The sequence below is a fragment of the Podarcis raffonei genome, chromosome 2, assembly GCF_027172205.1.
Source record: "Podarcis raffonei isolate rPodRaf1 chromosome 2, rPodRaf1.pri, whole genome shotgun sequence".
In the NCBI taxonomy this organism is placed as follows: domain Eukaryota; kingdom Metazoa; phylum Chordata; class Lepidosauria; order Squamata; family Lacertidae; genus Podarcis; species Podarcis raffonei.
The window spans coordinates 97,693,554-97,711,939 of NC_070603.1; the positions used below are offsets into that span (position 1 = coordinate 97,693,554).

General features: G+C 44.9%; 1 protein-coding gene across 1 annotated transcript in view; it reads right to left on the reverse strand.

Moving 5' to 3' along the window:
* The window catches only part of LOC128408717 (D-threitol dehydrogenase-like), a 48,812-nt gene extending 31,915 nt beyond the window's left edge, over positions 1 to 16,897 (reverse strand). Inside the window, exons 1-5 of the mRNA XM_053378741.1 lie at positions 16,820 to 16,897; positions 13,186 to 13,418; positions 4,933 to 5,169; positions 3,179 to 3,256; positions 866 to 1,079 (exon numbers count right to left, since the gene is read on the reverse strand). Coding sequence (XP_053234716.1) covers positions 866 to 1,079; positions 3,179 to 3,256; positions 4,933 to 5,169; positions 13,186 to 13,418; positions 16,820 to 16,865 — 808 coding nt within the window. The 5' untranslated portion in view covers positions 16,866 to 16,897. The remainder of the gene's footprint in view (positions 1 to 865; positions 1,080 to 3,178; positions 3,257 to 4,932; positions 5,170 to 13,185; positions 13,419 to 16,819) is intronic.
* Positions 16,898 to 18,386: the final 1,489 nt, after the last annotated feature.

An 18,386-nucleotide genomic window follows, 5' to 3' on the forward strand; every position in this document is an offset into this window, starting at 1 on the left:
GGATGGCCCTTCAGTTGTGAAACACACAGCATTTCCCTTCCTCCTACCATGCTTTACAACTACTTCTAGATGTCCAGATACATTAGAACAGGGTTTCCCAAACTTGAGTCTCCAGCTGTTTTTTGGACTACAAATCTCATCATCCTTAGCTAGCAGGACCAGTGGTCAGGAGTGATGGGAATTGTAGTCCCAAAACAGCTGGAGACCCAAGTTTGGGAAACCCTGTGTTAGAACAACTACAGCAGCAAAAGACAAGCCTGTTTGTTTGTTTGTTTTTAAAAAGTTACTCTGAAAATGTGTTGTTTCACATTTTAAGCTCGCTTCAATCAAAGCACCGTAAAGAGTTTTGTTTCTACTGTCCTGGTGCTAAGAACGTACTTACTTGGAATAGGCACTATTCCAAGGAAAGGATGATCCATATTTTTAACAGGAAAAATATATTAAAGTGAGCATGTATACCCAATTACATAGCTGGGCCCCTGCTTTTTATTAAATTTGTGCACTGCCCTTCACCCGCAGATTCCAGGAGGATTTGCAAGGTAAAATTACAATATAAACAAACCAATAATTCCCCCTCCCACAACACATTTAAAAGGCCATTGGATGTCAGTCAGCCAAAGGCCTGGTTGAAGAGGAACATTTTCACCTGGTGCCTAAAGGGTATATAATGAAGGCACCGGCCAAACCTCCCTGTTTGCTACTGCCTTCTGCATCTGCTGTTTCTGGGTGCCATTGGCTAGGGACCATAGGATAGGGACCGTGCCCCCAACTCAGCCCTAGCTGCACCACTGGAGACACCAAGGATTGAGTCTGGAACTTCAGCACAAAAAGCAGATGTTCTCCTGTTGCTATCTGTGTTTCATACCTTTGAGCCGCAGCTCACATGCTACTGCCTCTGCTTTGGCAAGCACCAGGTCCGCCACAGCTACTTTCGCCCCTGCTTCCCCCAGCGCATGGCAAAAGGCTCGGCCGATCCCCTGGCCTCCTCCGGTGACATAGGCGACTTTGCCGTCCAGCTGCAGGCGGTCAAGGATGCGGCAGCCACGGTGGCCCCAAAACACGTCGTCTTTCACAACACCCTTTTGTAATCAAAACAGAGGAGTTCGCTGAGGCACGAAGGAAGGAAGCGTGACATGTAAAGATGAGCCGACACACTCTCACTTTCAAGAGCTTGCGATCAGGAAGCTCGGCAAGCCTCTCACCGTTAATGAGTGTATACATAGTGCCCCCATATGGATAAGATGTGGATTTCTAGCATGGACATTTTTCCATGCTTAGAAAGAGTTGCATTTGCTGCTGCAAGCTTAAGGAAGGATTCGGCCAGTCCAACCCCCAGGAAGCGTAATCAGAATCAGCTCAACAGTTGCAATGGATAATCAACATTTAAATGAGGAGGAGGACTGTGCCCTTCTCCCAAACTGTATGCACTTGCTTTTTTTTTCTTTACAAAGTTGTTATTGCACTTCACCAGCTCTTAACCTATTACAGGAATTGCAAGATTGGATTCCAAATATCATTGAATTTATCCATGGCAAGTCTGCGTTTATGTGCAAGTTGTTCATATGTTGCGAATTTGTATAAGTCTTCAATCCAATTCAGTATCAGTCTTTTTGCCATGGTAAGGGCACAGAGAGTCCACTCATATTGTCCTTTTGTAAGGTTCCACATGCTGGGCATATAATTCAAAAGGATATTTTGCTCTGTAAATGTAAGGTTGTTCTGTACAGTTCTGTTGATTGTTTCTGTCAGTGCTTTTTTCCCCTGGGGGTACGCAGGGGTACGCATACCCCTAACCATTTTGTGAATCTTTGTATTTTGTCCATTTACTGTATTTATTTTTCCCGACTTGAACTATAAAATTGTGATTTTCTTGAGTCAAAATGAGAGTACCCCTAAACATTTTTTTAGAAAAAAAGCACTGGTTTCCGTTACCTTCTGCCCAAAATCTTTCAATCTATGCGCTCACTCAAACTTGTGAATAGAGCACACACACAACTTGTATGCATCTATAGTGGGGGTTGACAACATTTTTGACACAGTGGGCACATGTGGAGTTTTGAGAAAGCGCCTTGAGTGCCAGTCCCAGAATCATAGAATTGTAGAGTTAGAAGGGACCTTGAGGGCCATCTAGCTGAACAGCCTGCAATGCAGGAATCTCAACATACGGTTGGTTCCTCCCCCCCCCAACCAATCTGAAAACATTCCAGACCTGGCTTGGCTTTGCAAATATGCTAGCAGTTTTATAAGGGAGCACAGGCAGGAGCTCACTGTTGCAACCACAGAGGTGTGCCAAAACAGCTGCAACTTCACTGCTGCCCTTCCCTAGTCCTATCTAGCTGCAGCGATGCCACTGTTAGAAGGCAGACTCCTTAGTGCTACCCCATCACATGTATGAATACTTCTTGAGATAATATGGTGCTATCATGATTAGTGGCCAGTGGCCACTGGGTACTCAGGACTGTGTGGCTCAGGATTGCTGGTTAGGAAGTTTGACTTTATTTCTTTAGGGTAGATTTGTGTTTTGTGTTATTTGTTTATATATATAAAAACATACTTATATGCCACTATATCACAACACTGGGACACGGGTGGCGCTGTGGGTTAAACCACAGAGCCTAGGACTTGCCGATCAGAAGGTTGGTGGTTCAAATCCCCGTGATGGGGTGAGCTCCCGTTGCTCAGTCCTTGCTCCTGCCAACCTAGCAGTTTGAAAGCACCTCAAAGTGCAAGTAGATAATAGGTACCGCTCTGGCGGGAAGGTAAACAGCGTTTCCGTGCGCTGCTCTGGTTCGCCAGAAGCGGCTTAGTCATGCTGGCCACATGACCCGGAAGCTGTATGCCGGCTCCCTCGGCCAATAAAGCGAGATGAGCGCCGCAACCCCAGAGTTGGTCACAACTGGACCTAACGGTCAGGGGTCCCTTTACCTTTACCTATATCACAACACTATCAAAATTCTTTTAGGATTATAGACATATATAATTAAAAACATATACAAATTAAAAATCAGAGGCCATCAACTGGGGGAGCGAAGTTCTGACTGGGAGGGATGCAAATGTGTGAGGCCAGCCTTACTAGCAAGTCAATGGCGTGAGGGGAGAAACTGGCAAGATGTGTTTTTTTGTTTCTTTCAAGTTTGAAATGCACACAGATTCCTTTGAGAGAGAGGCAAATACATACTCCTAGGTTAGTCTCCTCATCGGCACATATCCGACTCCTTTGGAGAAGAATCAAGCCACCTTCCACAGGAAGGACCACCTGGATAAATGAAAACACACTTCATGAAACGTTTCAGATAAAACCTCATCCATTCACTTTGACCCCAGTCATGGCAACTATTTCAGAGAGGAATGTCAAAAACATTCGCAATGCCCCTCCCTCTCCCAGTAACAGGGGTCCTTCCCTCCCGCAGTGGTCTCAGGAAACACTCGTTACAAACCACCTTTAGATACAGCAACGTCAGTTTTGAAAGGGATCAGTGGAAGGTTTTCTTCTATCTTGGTGGCGAAAACTAGTGTGTTTGCTGCTGGTCTGAACTGGGTCTGTGGTCTTGGAATGCAAGACTTCACAGTCGCCTGGCTTCTGTCAGCTTGAAGAGGGAACATAGAGGTGAGTAGGGGGGGAGAGAGAAGCCAGTGTGGTCCTGGAGACCTAGGAGTAAGCAGGGCTCTCCTAAAGCTGTGCATGTTTGAGTTTACCTGAAGTACCTGGAGTCTAAGGCAGGCAGCCCTGCTGGGCAACAACACACCTGTGTCTGCTCTTGACTTGAGACAGAGAGCACCCTTCCTTCCCTATCTTCCTTCCTTCCCTATTTCACACATGTGAACAGTGTGGAAAGATGCCCAGTGACAGCATGAGGGACATTCCTTCAGTGATGAGCGAGGGATTCGCTCGATTTTTTTGCCAGACTTACCCTTTCTCTCAAATTCTTCTTTTTCCCCGAAGCACCAGCATTAGACCCTGTCTGTGTCAGACTCAAGGAAAAACCCTGGGACCCACCAGAAACCCAATACAATTTCACAGGCCTATAACTATCTGATATGTAGGAAAGCCAGATTGACAGCTCCATCTCATTAGTGCCACACTAAGAAACTTACAGTGAAAAGCTACGGTGATAACTTTTATCTGATTCCATCTAGTCTCCCCATGCCCAATGAGGCAGGCATCTCAGCTATCTTGAAACTTGTGGATCCGGCAGAGAGAGAAAATAAGCAGCTCTTAATGTATTTATTATTTAGTTTTACAGTGAATCCCACCAGAGGTTTCCTCCCACTCTTTTTTTACACTCACACACACAGAGAGAGAGAGAGAGAGAGAGAGAGAGAGAGAGAGAGTGCAAGGGAGAGAGAGTCTTATACAGTGGTACCTCTGGTTATGAACTCAATTCATTATGGAGGTCTGTTCTTAACCTGAAACTGTTCTTAACATGAGGTACCACTTTAGCTAATGGGGCCTCCTGCTGCCGCTGTGCGATTTCTGTTCTCATCCTGAGGTAAAGTTCTTAACCCAAGGTACTACTTCTGGAGTCTGTAACCCGAAGTACCACTGTAACAGCAAAAGAGAGCAGCAGGCATACTTTGAATAAGCACTAAAAGTACCAAACATACTTTTAAAACTAGAGCACATATACCAAATCAAAAGGCCCGGGCAAATAAATTTGTTTTTACCTGGCAACAGGCAGAGCATTTCAGAGTGAGTGGTGGGGGGAGAGAGACAAACAAAGAAGGCTCCATCCTCAGTCACCACCCACCTCACCTTAATGTGATTATAATATATTCCTATTAGCGAGGGAAGCTTATATAAAGATAATCAGTATGTTTATGTCAAATGGAAGGGAGCAGGCAGAAGCGCCTAAACAAACATAGCACTTCCACCCCGAAACATGCAGAAAGCTATTATAATATTGATGTCACCCTTAATTGTATCGCACTAACCTGCTCCGTGTGAGGATCTGAATTAATTACTTGATTCAGTTTTTTGACACCTAATACATTTTCATCTGCCGTATTCTCCAGGTAGGCCTCTCCTTTCATGAGGGCGTTCTCTATGCAGAGCGTCCCATCCATCCTCAGCAAATGGTTCTCCATGACAAAGCGATAGTACTCTGCAGGGTTCCTTTGATCGGCATCAATAAAGACTATATCAAAATCTTTCCCCACGGCTGCTAACTCCTGGAATCAAAAATATTATAACCATGTCAAAGGAAACATCATAGCTATGTGTTATTTGGCCCCGAGGCCAAAACAAGTCAGGTGTCCTTGCTTTTAAACAAGCAAATGTCTTGCCTGCTTGCTTTTAAAAAAATACATAATAAAATCCAGCTGCCAGATAGTTCTGGTCAGGTCTAGACATGTTCTTACAACTCTCACTTTGTGGATCATCATGACCCGAGCCAGGATTTCTAAGCTTCGCAAGCTTAATACACAGTGGATTTCACCCTGCACTGCTAGTTGACAATGGCTGGCAGTGGCTGGTGCAAAGACAAGAATGGCGCTCAAGCTGGTATTGCAGAGACACCTAAGGAAAAGAGACCTGCCGTGCTTTGAGTATTCAAATTGGAATCTGGACATTGCCCAGCAGCCCAATCAGACACTTTCAAACATGGCTATCTGGTTTCCTTTAAAACGAACAGACAAAGGATGGATTCTAGGGGAAGGCACTTCAAACCCACTGGCACACAATCCAAATAACTTTTTCGTACTAGTCGCTGCCCATGACAAATCTGAATAAAAAACAAATACACATAAAGGGATGCCGTGCCACATATAATAGTCTCTGTTTAGATCTCCATCTCCCTTACAGTTCAATAATGCTATATTATCCAGGGTCTTCTTTCTGATCTTTTTGGCTGCCAGAGGAAAAAAGGGTGAATTTGTGAGTCAATGAAGTGTTTACATCGCTAAGAAGCCATAGGACCTTCTCTGCTGTGGGGAGAAACATCTTTCCTGTACAGGTGGTAGGGTGAGAAATCACCTCCTGGGTCATAGTGGGCAGTATAGTAAATAGGGCAAGAGGCGGTTGCCCACATATAGAAAGTCTGTCTTCATACGGTGCTGGTACACCTTGGTAATTTCCAGTGATGCCCCTTGTTCTTGACCTAAATGAGGTTGTAATTCTTCTGCACTGCAGAATATATAGGATAAGGCCCAGGTAGCCAAGAAAGTGCACTACAGATGTTGTTGACCTATAGGTCCAATCAGCTATGGCCAATACTCAGGGATGATGTGAGTTGCACCTCATTGGCTACCCCAGGGGCACCTAATATACCTGGGGGAAAGCACACGGCCCTTTTAAAAACACCATTGGAATATTTCACTGTATGTGGACATCCACTCTTGTTGCTTCTGGATGCTATTCTATTGAGTACAGTTTATATTCACTGGCAAAGCTAAATCTCGGGGGAAGCTGGAGAGGGAATGCAATTTCTAGTAATAACAGCTCACAACAGTGAATACTATCCACTTATCCCCACAATTTCCAGCTATTTTGGACTCCTTTCTGAATTAACCTTTCATATCAAAAGGAGCAATTCTGCACACTAGAGACTCCGACACAATTTCATGCATAATTTATTCACTCAGCTCAACATTAAACGTGGAGTCCTTGACTTTGTCAAGGTGGATTCTGTTGGCAGACTTCACAAGCAGCCAAACAGGGGGAAATGAGATCTGCGCTTCAACCTCTTCACCTAGCCTGTCGAAGAAACGAGAGGAGGGGATGACAAAGGCAGCAAAGTCCCTCGCGCACGTCCACAGCGGCGCTGCAATTACCAGCAGCTTTTGCAAATGCGTCCTTATTACTTCCCGGTATTATCTGGTTAAGGCTTTCAAACGGAGCGATCTGAAACTGCGCCTCCATCAAAATAATAATAAGCCTGGAGGGCGTGAGGGAAAAGTTCCAAACCCGCTAGATAAATAAATAACATGTTACAACGGTGCCTTACACGATTGGGACCCTGTAGCATGTCACCAGGATGATAATGTATGGTTTCTGCCCTAATCAACGTGAGGGGTATCAAACACTCAAAACGTTGAGTGTTTGTTGTTGTTGTTGTTGTTGTTGTTGTTGTCGTGTTTATTCTCATTATCCTTTTATTATGAGGCAATTGTCTCCCTTTATGGGCGAGGAATTAAGACACAAGGCAAAGGAAACGCAAGACCCTTGTGGCCGCCACAGGATATCAAGAGTCTGGCTATATCAGCAGCTCCTTTAACATGGCCTGGGTGTCTTAAAGAGAAAGGAGAGCATTCACAGAAGGCCACCGCATATGTTTTGCTCGGCATCCAAGCAAGCAGAGAAAGCCTGTGCAGCAGGAGGCTACCGGATAATTTTGCTTGGCAGCTGTTCAGAACAGCATCTGCAAAGGGATTGGGGAACGTGCGAGAGTAGGTCCGCCCTGTGTGCACAACCATCTGCTAATTCCCTGCCTTGTGTACCCAAATCCCTACTGGGGCACCTAGGCAGCCTGTGGGCTGCCCTATCCTTCAGTCTATGATCTGCGGCATGAATTAGAGCTTGCCTCCTTTGACCTTCTGCAAAGCATCCGCACAGGAAATCTTTGGCTTTAGCTTATTGGCGCGTCCATGCGAGACAATGAAAAGCTCCACGTAGCCAAGTCTCATATAAGCTCAACAGGGGCTGGCCCGAAACATTTTGATGCCTAAGGCAGCAAAGGAGAAGACAGTGCCCTCTCCAATTCCAGGTACAGAAACCGACCAGACTGGCAGCTGAATCTTGCTTTAGTGCTGGCAATGGGACAGCATCTTTATAGCTCCCCAGGGGGATGACACATCTCTTCCTTCTGTACCATGCCATCTTTTATACACAGCCAGTGTGGTGTAGTGGTTAGTGTCTCGGACTAGGACCTAGCAGACTAGGGTTCCAATCCCCACTCAGACTCCTTGGGCCACTCACTGCCTCTCAACCTAGCCTACCTCCCAGGGTTGTCAACCTCAAGACTGGTGGTTCGAGCCCACACAGCGATGCCTGTGGGAGGGATTCCTGCATTGCAGGAGGTGGACTAGATGTCCCTCAGGGTCCCTTCCAACTCGTCAATTCCATGGTTCTATGAATCCTTGGAGAAAAATGTGGGGGTAGAAGTGAAATAAATAAATACTAGTGGCTTTTTTGTCTATTTGAACATTACTTTCTTATTCCCCATTTAGTAAAGCTGTCTTGCATAGGGTTGCCATGCGTCCTCTTTTTCCAGGATACGTCCTCTTTTTCAGGGGTAAAAAATTGAGACAAATTGCATTTATTTGCTTTGAATGGCCACCATGGCATCCTCTTTTTTTGCTCTTGTTTCTAGAGTCTAGAAACAAACATGGCCTTATCTCAGGCACCATAGCACTGTTTGGGCAGAGGGCCATGTTGAACTCCTTAGAAAAATGCTGAACTCCATAGTAGGGGAACACCCTTATGAGCCAGCCAACTGTCACAAAAGGGTGGGCAAGAAGTCTTTTGCAGGCTGGATGTTGAGCAAAGCATGGGAGAGGCGGGGGGAACTGCCTTGGTGCTAAAGCCATGAAATCTGTGTTGGAAGACTGTGGCTAATTTCAGCCAGAGTCTCCCATTACTATTACACAGGTGGCTACTCCACACTGCAGGGGCCTGATCTGGTCCCCCCAATATCTCACCAATTTTGGCCAAAAGCATAGGCCCCAACTCCTAGGGGCTGAGGTCCCTTTCTGCCCCCCCCATAAAATATTCGAGGGGGCCTCTGTCCCAAGTTGATGGGCGTTGCCATTCAAATGGTGTGTGAGGGCTACATCTTGTGATTGATTATGCAAGGCAGGGCTTACCTGGGCCTGCCCAATATTTTATTCAAATTGACACCCTTGAACAAAAGGGGGGGAGTATAATAGACATAATACTGGGATGAGTGGAGCTCCGAGCCCCGACAGAGATGCAAATGGATCCCTGCCATCAGATAAATTATTTAATAAGTAGAGATAAGGCAGCAACCCTGATCTGCACAGATCAGCTGAGGGGGGGGGGACTGTGCATCTCTCTCTCTCTCTCTCTCTCTCTCTCTCCCTCTCCCTCTCCCTCTCTCCCTCCCCCCTCTCTCCAGTTCTTGGCTGCCAAATACTGTGCTTAGTGCTGTGCTGACCCATAACTGCAAATGCTACTATTCCCACTTAATAAGCATCGAAAGCATGCCAAGTTATGTACCATCCTCTTATGCCATGCCTTTGTGCTTTCATAGGATCCCTTCCACTTCAACCAAAGCTTTGTCTTGACAAATCTTAGTGCCAAGGTGTTGAGAGCCTTAGCAGAAGTGGTGAGATCTCCATACCAGCCTATGCGCCCAACACTATATGCTTCTTCTATTTGATCAATTAATATCTTGCCCTTCCTCCTAAAGAAGCCCAGGGTAGCAAAAAAATAATAATTCTAAACATCTAAAAATAATTCCTTGTATTAACTTTTTAAAAAGCTATAAGCACCAAAAGACAAGCAGCAAGACAACTGTGTGTTAATGATCCTAGAAAGAGATCTTGAACAAGCTGGCCAGAGCAGTCGCCTAAAATGGACAGGCCTATACAAAAGCTTCCAGGTGCTTCTTATTTCTTTGGGCTGAGCAACAAGAAGGCTCCTGCTCTTGGTTCCAGTCCTAGTGTAGCCATGGCAGGCAGTTCTCTTGAAGGAGTCTTCTATTTGAAGTGTTGCCTAGCCCAAGTCCACTTTAAAGGTAAAGAACTCTAAGAGGCCTTTTGCAGTTGCCCCAAAACAGTTAGCACACCTCAGCAGGCTGAAGAGTCCACCTGCGTCACCTGTTCACAGACCTTCCCACTATGGCGAGGAAATCACAGGAGCTATTTCAAAATTTGCACATCTATGCAAATAAATTAGCATAGACACAACATTTATGCAAACTGTACCAATTTTTTTTTTGCGAAGGGTAAGTATCTGCCCTATCCAGAGCTGCCTCAGTTTTGCTTTAACGTCCCAGGCCTCATTTGCCTCTATGTGATGAATTATTTTTCAGTCTTTTGGCTTTGTCATCTTAAACAACCCTCCCCTCCACACACACACACACACACACACACACAAACTTGCAAGGAACAAATCTGGCAAGCAGGCAGAACACATAAGGCACCTCCATATGGCACATTTGAGAAGATGGCTCTACACACACTCTCTCTCCCTTCTCTCTCTGAGAGCAACTCCATCCCTCATTCAGTATCGTAATCTTCTTGGCCCATCTAACCAGAGTGCTTTCTGCAGCTCGTCTTCAGTCTGAAGAAGCCCTTTTCTCCCTTGAATGGGCGCACCTTCAGGCACCAGGAAACCTCTCTGCACTAGAGAGGATGTGCTTGCTCCAATGCATACAGATTAGTAAACCCTGTGTTTGCAGGAGCTTCAGTGCTTTAATGATCATGAATGAAAGCTAACCACAGATATGGGATAAACCAGGAAGGGGCAATAGGGGGGCAGGGAATGTTGTCTCTAATGCTACATCAATCCAATCCAATGCACTAACAAGGAGATCGTATGAACATTCTGCTGAATTTCTACATGAAGAGGGTTGCCACCTTAAAGGATGTGGCGGCAGCCTCTCCCCGCTGCCCAACCACATGATAGGTGCTTCAGATCGCAGTAAGGTCCACTACCACAAGACCTTCAAAAGCTCAGATGTAATCGATGTCCAAGGTGGAACCAATCACAATGAGAGCTCAAAAGTGGGCAAGAATATTTTCAGTTGATCAGTGTGTGTGTGTGTGTGTGTGTGTGTGTGTGTGTGTGTGAGAGAGAGAGAGAGAGAGAGAGAGAGAGAGAGAGAGAGAAGAAATATATTCCTGAATGCAATATGTTTGGTGGACAATGACCACCATGGGTAAGACATGTGGTTAAATAGACAATATAGTGGTACCTCGGGTTAAGTACTTAATTCATTCTGGAGGTCCGTTCTTAACCTGAAACTGTTCTTAACCTGAAGCGCCACTTTAGCTAATGGGGCCTCCTGCTGCCGCTGTGCCGCCGGAGCCCAATTTCTGTTCTTAACCTGAAGCACTATTTCTGGGTTAGCGGAGTGGGCAACCTGAAGCGTATGTAACCCGAGGTACCACTGTATATGTATTCCTCTTTGGGCATTTCCTGCTCTCTCTCTCTCTCTCTCTCTCTCTCTCTCTCTCTCTCTCTCCTCCCCCCCCCCCCATCTTTGGGAGCCTCTGTTCCCTCATTCTGGATATTCAGGGCTGAGAGAAAAGCAGCAGTGCTAAATGTGCTACAAAGAGTTTTGACTCTTTCCAACTTAACCCCACTTTGGAGGTATTGAAAATGTGCTGCCTTCTGGCCGCGTTTGACAATCTAGATCACTTAGCCTTTCGCAAGGGCTGTTTACAGCACGCCATCGGAAAATCAACCGCAGCGCTCTCCTTTAAAAGTTCCATTTTCATGTCTTCGCTCCCATCCAGGGCCCTTCTTTAATCTTCACACTGCATGTACTCTGCTTGCCTCTAGATATTTTTATTCGCAGTCAGTTACACTGAATGAGCACTAGAGAGCAACAGCAATTCAATTAATTTCACACTCTTTGCAGGGAGCCAAAAGGATTTTTAAAACCTTGCACCATTGCAGGTGATCTGTAACGTTCTCCCCCCCCACCACCACTCAGTGTATCTGCCAAAATCATTGTATTGAGGTGTACATATTTATTTCCTGTCAAGCACACAGCGACAAAAGAGTCCGAGAAGCTTGCAACCATTTAACTGAGAACCAAAGGGAAGACAGCAGAAATAACTCAAAAGAAAGCTGCAGGGAGGAAGAGCAGGAAGAGCATATGAGGATCTCAGTTGGCCCTAACTAAAGCACAGCTGGGTAGTGAGATGTTGGGCCTTTTAAAAGCTGTATCGTTGACTGGGAGGCCTGATCTCTAGCAAGCCCACCAGAACAACTTTATATCCTCCTCTGTGTCCAGGGCAGCTGTTTACCAGCTCCATCTGGTACATAGGCTGAGACCCTATCTGCCTGCAGACTGCCTCGCCAGAGTGGTGCATGCTCTGGTTATCTCCCGCTTGGACTACTGCAATGCGCTCTACGTGGGGCTGCCTTTGAAGGTGACCCGGAAACTACAACTAATCCAGAACGCGGCAGCTAGACTGGTGACTGGGAGCGGCTGCCGAGACCATATAACACCGGTCTTGAAAGACCTACATTGGCTCCCAGTACGTTTCCGAGCACAATTCAAAGTGTTGGTGCTGACCTTTAAAGCCCTAAACGGCCTCGGTCCAATATATCTGAAGGAGCGTCTCCACCCCCATCGTTCTGCCCGGACACTGAGGTCCAGCGCCAAGGGCCTTCTGGCGGTTCCCTCACTGCGAGAAGCCAAGTTACAGGGAACCAGGCAGAGGGCCTTCTCGGTAGTGGCGCCCGCCCTGTGGAACGCCCTCCCACCAGATGTCAAAGAGAACAACAACTACCAGACTTTTAGAAGACATCTGAAGGCAGCCCTGTTTAGGGAAGCTTTTAATGTTTGATGTATTACAGTATTTTAATATTTTTTTTGGAAGCCGCCCAGAGTGGCTGGGAAAGCCCAGCCAGATGGGCGGGGTATAAATTATTATTATTATTATTATTATTATTATTATTATTATTATTATTATCCTCCTGAACATGCTTCCCCAACTCCAATATTTCTATATACAGTAGTACTCAAGAGTTCAAGAGTTTAAGGCCAGCAGCATGGGGAAATCTGAGGATTGGGGGGAAAGCAAATAGCGCCCTTTTCCTTTCGACTCTCAAACCTCCCTCCCTGTGTAGCACAGATAGGCGACCTTTACAACCACAAAATGTGCATCTTTCTGATCCTAATTCCACTCCAGGTTAGTATGAAGGTCAAGGTCTAGAAGGCCGATTTCCTCTTTCCTTCCCTGCATTTTATGTAAATCACCTGGAGGCTCATGAGCAAGATGATTAATACATACATTTCCCCCCTCCCCCACCCAGATAAGACCCTCAGTATTTTGCAGCAGTATTCTGCACCAGGCAACTTGTTAATTGCAAGGGTGGGGTAATCTTAGGAGCCTAGTCTAATTTGTATGACCTTCGTTCATGGAGTCAATCTTCGGTGGGTCTAATGAAGCAGCAAGGGAATTTAGAATACAGGTGTATGTGAAGTTTTGCAATAATTAACAGTGTTTGTCACTTAGATTCAACAAACAGTTCTTAAAGCAAAACCGTACCTCCAAGGAGTCCATTATTGGTCCTATTTGTGCCCTCATTTTGTTGCCATGAGCTGAGAAATCAAAGGCCTCCTGGCTGGATTCTCCAAAATGGGGCTGTGTGGCACATATGGTTATGCTGCTATCTTCTGGCACCAGTTCAGCCATAGCCAAAATGGATGGGACTTTTAGCCTTCCTATTATCAAAACCGTTTTGGCTCCCGTCATACGCACCAGCATCCTGTGAAGTTGCCCTGGGCAGAAAGGAAAACAGGATGCAAATACATTACATTTCTACCATTTTGATTTCACATACACAAGTACCACTGGCAATGTCCAATGCATGAAACTTTTATATTTATACAAACTGACTAGAAGCTGCCTTGGGGGGGGGGGGAGCTGTGATTCTTAGACTGGGAATTTCCATGAAAACAAAACACTCTTCTAGCCCTTGCAGTGGAGGTCTTGAGGAATATTGTGGGATGTGTGCTTAGTATCTGAAAAAGGCTTTAAAATGGTTCAGGTCTGTGTAGGGCTTTCACAGATATTGCTTTGCGGCAAGCAACTTGTGACCTCTGTTGCAAATTTCTAAAATCAGATTGTTTTGTTCCGTTACATTTTGTCGTTGTGCTTCTATGGCTTATGGAAACCCCAACATAAATTATAAATTATGTTTCCCAGGGAGTTTTTTGTAGGGGAGAAGCCATGTCTGTTAAACAAGGTATTCCTGTCGATCTACAGTGCAGCTGGGGCCAGAGTTTCACTCAAGACGTACTCAAATGGCAAGCAAAGGCGCAGAATGAAGATACAAGAACATTTCAGAATTGGGACTATAACCACAAAGTGACAGCATCAACATGGAGCTTCAGGAAGTAACAGGCAATCATTTAAAATGTTAAAAGCCTTTTTGATAAATGCCAGCTAGCATTGTTCTAAAGCAGGGCTTGAACCGCTGAATATTTGAATATTTGCCCCTGTGAAAAAAGGCTTCAAGATGTTTCACATATCATGTTCCTGGGACATGTTAAGTCGATGGGGGGTTTGAGAATCACGAGATTACCTTGCATTTGCTCTTAAAGTCATTATCCCCAGACAGCAACATCATTTAAGAGATTTATCATCGCTGCTGCCCTTTGAACAATGTATTCCTGCTATACGTTTCCAGGGCACTTTGTTTCGATGATGTATTACTCAAAAGATGGAAACATCTGGGATGCACGAACCTGGCGATTTAGTGTAATAACTTCAGAGAGGAGCAAAGGCACTGAGTGTTGAAATAATCTGAAATGGACCAGTATTCATCCCTGACAAATCATCCTCTATAAAAACACCCAGATTTTTGCAGGAATAAAAATTTGACTCCTCCTTCATTAATTTAATATCCTTACTGCCAGCAAAATAAGTAAAGATGGCTTGAGGGGGAAAGGCTGTTCACTCATATCAAATGCTTGGACTGTGCATTCTTCAGGAACGGAATAGGTTGCTACTGGTGTGATGGCAACAATGGGTTGGATCCAATGTTAATCCTACTCAGAGTAGACACATTAAAATTAATGGACACGAGTAACTTCGGCCCATTAAAACTTTGCTGTATACAACCCTAAATCTCCACATCTTTATCTCCCATTTGCATGATTTTGAATTTATAACTGGAAGCTTGTTAAAACTTGTCTTCAGCCTGCGGGTGTGCATACCTATTACATTTTATCTCTTTGTGGGGTACAAAAAAATTAGAGTACCTATGGACCGTAATAAGATTGCAAGCCCTCCTCTGAGACTGCATACTTATAATTTTCAGCGTGTTGATGCAAATCATGGAAATATCTGTGGAAAAGTACCGGTACCTCTTTTCTAAAATTGAAGTATGACTGCTACTACGTAGAATGTGCAACCATTACAGGTTGTAGGATCAGTGGCGTAGCTACCTGCTCAGGCACCAGGAGCGGTGTACAGCCAGGGGCGTGGCTGGCGTGCTTCCCAGGGGGTGTGGTGTGCCCCCTGCGGGGGCGTGGCACGTGTCAAGCAAGCAGTGTGCATCCCGGGGCGTGAGCGGTGAGCGTCCCGGGGGTGCATGGCAGGCACCGAGCATCACGGGGGCGGGGGCGGGGGCGGCCATGATGTCACCCCCCCCCCGGGATAGCACCCAGGGCGGACTGCTCCACCCACCCCACCTTCGTCTCCCGGTGTGTAGGATTGCCTCCTTTTGTGGCAAGGAGAGGAAGGGAGGAGAAAGAGAACTGTGGACTCAATTGTACAAAAACTGTGGTTTCTGCTGTGTATGCATAGCTGTCAAGGTTTTCCTTTTTTTAAGGGAAATTCCCTTATTCCAAATAGGATTCCTCGCAAGAAAAGGGAAAAGTTGACAGCTATGGTGTATGGTCCATACAACTGACCGCCTTCAAAACTGCTGTTTAGATGTTGCCATAAGCAGTACCCAGAATGCTCAGTTGGCAAGGCTGCTTTTCAGCAGCTTAAGTTAGTTCGCCATTTTTAGCCTTTTTGGGGATAGAAACAAGTTAGTACAAGTAAGTCATGCTTTGGTGACATCCTCTAGACAATGGTAACACACTTTAGGCAGAGTGTGGCTTTTTGGGGACTGCAACTGTTCCAGAATGCAGCCGCCAGGTGGCTAACTGTGCAAACCAAATGCTTCTTTTACATACACTGGCTCCTAGTTGGTTTCTGGACCCAATTCAAAGTACAGTAGTACCAGGATGAGAACGGAAATCGCGCACCAGTGGTGCGCTGGCAGTGGAAGGCCCAATTAGTGAAAGCACGCCTCAGGTTAAGAATGGTTTCGGGTTAAGAACGGACCTCTGGAACGAATTAAGTTCCGAGGTACCACTGTACTGGTTTTCACAAAAAGTTTCAGGCTAAAACTCCCATCACCCCAGGCAGCATGGGGGGATCGGAATTATAGTCCCAAACATCTGGAGGGCACCAGGTTGGAGAAGGTTGTCATAAATGGTCTAGGTCTGGGATACACTAAGGACCATTTTCTTCCAAGTGGACCTTCCCACACATTGAGATCTTCCTTAAATTTCCTGCTCCATTCATCCCATTTTTATGAAGAGGATAGGGCTTTCTCTATGGTGCTTTATTGATTCTGTTGCATGTGCTTGATGTTGGTGCTGTGTTTATTTGTTTTAGTTTTTATTGTGTATTATAATGTGAAATGTTTTTTCAGTATTAGCCAGCTAACTTATAGAATCCATAAAATGGAAAGGCAGGATATCAGTATTTTAACAAATGAATGAATCAGGCAGGCAGGCAGGCAACATTCACAACGTTCACTAGATGTCTGCAACATTCCACAAGAAATAGTTGTTGCAGCCTATACACTACATGATATTGTAATAAATACAAACTAAAAAATAATAATACAAACTACACTGGCATAAAGCTAGTCTACTCTTGGGTATAAATAAATAGTACAAAATTATAAAACATGTGATCACATATCTATGCTTGCAGGTATGCATCTCATGGTTCCTTGGTTCTACCCAGAATTTGGAAATCCATATATGCTTTGTGAGTAAGCATATAGGATTAGATGAAGCCTTTGTTCAGGTTTGCCAAATTTTACCTGCATGCAAAGCCTAAACTCCATTATCAATGTGCAAAACATAGTTATTTCATAATGCAAAAGACTCACCTTCTGCATAGCTTGAGAGCTGCTCTTCATTAGTCTTGACCTTCATTTCACTGAATTGGACATTCAAAAGGCAATCCTTGGATGATGTTGTCCTAATAATTGGAAAGGAAGAAAAGGACCATCTCATTGGAAACAGATTTTTTATTTTTATTTTTGGTATCCCTTTCTAATAAATCCTTAGGCTATGACCCTAGTGTTTAAAAAAACATCAATTTGCTACCTCAATATGTGTTGATGAACACAAGCTTAGCTTGCTTTAGATAAATTTGTGAAGGACAGATCTCTTCATGGATACTTCTGGTTATCAGGTGCCAGAAGCAACTAATAGAACAGGTGTGGGGAACCTTTGAGTCACCAGATGTTGCTGAACATCCATCATCCCTGGCCACTGGCTATGCTTGCAAGGGCTGGTGGGAGTTGTAGTTCAGCAACATCTGGAGACCCAAAGACTTCCCACTCCTGTAATAGAAGATGGCCATGATCTTCAAGTCCTACTTATAATCTTCTCAGAGCCACCTAGTTTGTTGTTGTTAAGCAATAATACGTTGTTGCATGGAACTCTGGCCTGATCCAGCAAGGCACTGCTTATATGACTATGGCCACCCATGTATAAGAATAGTCATTGTCCAGGCACAACAGACATCAGAATGATGAACCCCCAAAGAAACTGTAAGCTCTAGATCAGTGGTTTGTACATATCGGTGGGATCACCTTGCTGAAGGAGAGCATTGAGGAACCATCTTGTGTAGTTGGCTGTTTTTGGCCACCTAATTGGCAATGCTTGACAATTTTACATGCATTTATTCCACACTGAGCTAGTGTGGTGTCATGGTTAGAGTGCCGGCCTGCATCTCTGACTAACCTACCTCATAGGGTTGTTGTGGGGAATAAATGAGGAGGGGAAGAACCATGTACATCACCTTGAGCTCCTCAGAGAAAAAAGGCTGGGCATAAATTCATTCATTCATTCAATCAATCAATCAATCAATCAATGTAGATAATTAGTATCACTCTATGCAGCTGTTTTTTAAGGGGGTCGCAACATCAGCTCCAATGTTCGAATAGCCAAGCATTCCTCCTCCTTTCAAGGAAATGAGATCTGCCTCAGTGGAAGAAAGCAGAACCCCAGAAGGCTTAGGTATGAATACCTCCAGGCCAGCATTTGAAATAGACATCATCTGTTCCTGCTCTGCTCCCCACACAGTCTTCCATAATATAAGAAAAAATTCATAACCCATAACAGATATGCTCAGCTACTCCAAGACTGGAAGAGTAAGACATTTCGGGTAACCTCTTTGCTGCCCCTCGCCAGTGCTTGAACAACTTTAATAAGATAATGTATAGCTATTATCACCAGCAAGCGTTAGTCAGACAACTACCGACTATTATTTCAGCAACAGAACCAACACTCAGTTTTCCCCTAACCTACAGACTGGAACAGTTTACACATTGGTAGCTCCTAAGAAATGAACAAACTTTTTTCTCTTCCCCCCATAGTAGAATATATGCTGATAAATGGGAACTATTTAGCAACCCAGGTATTATTGTTATAGCTGAGAAAGGAATA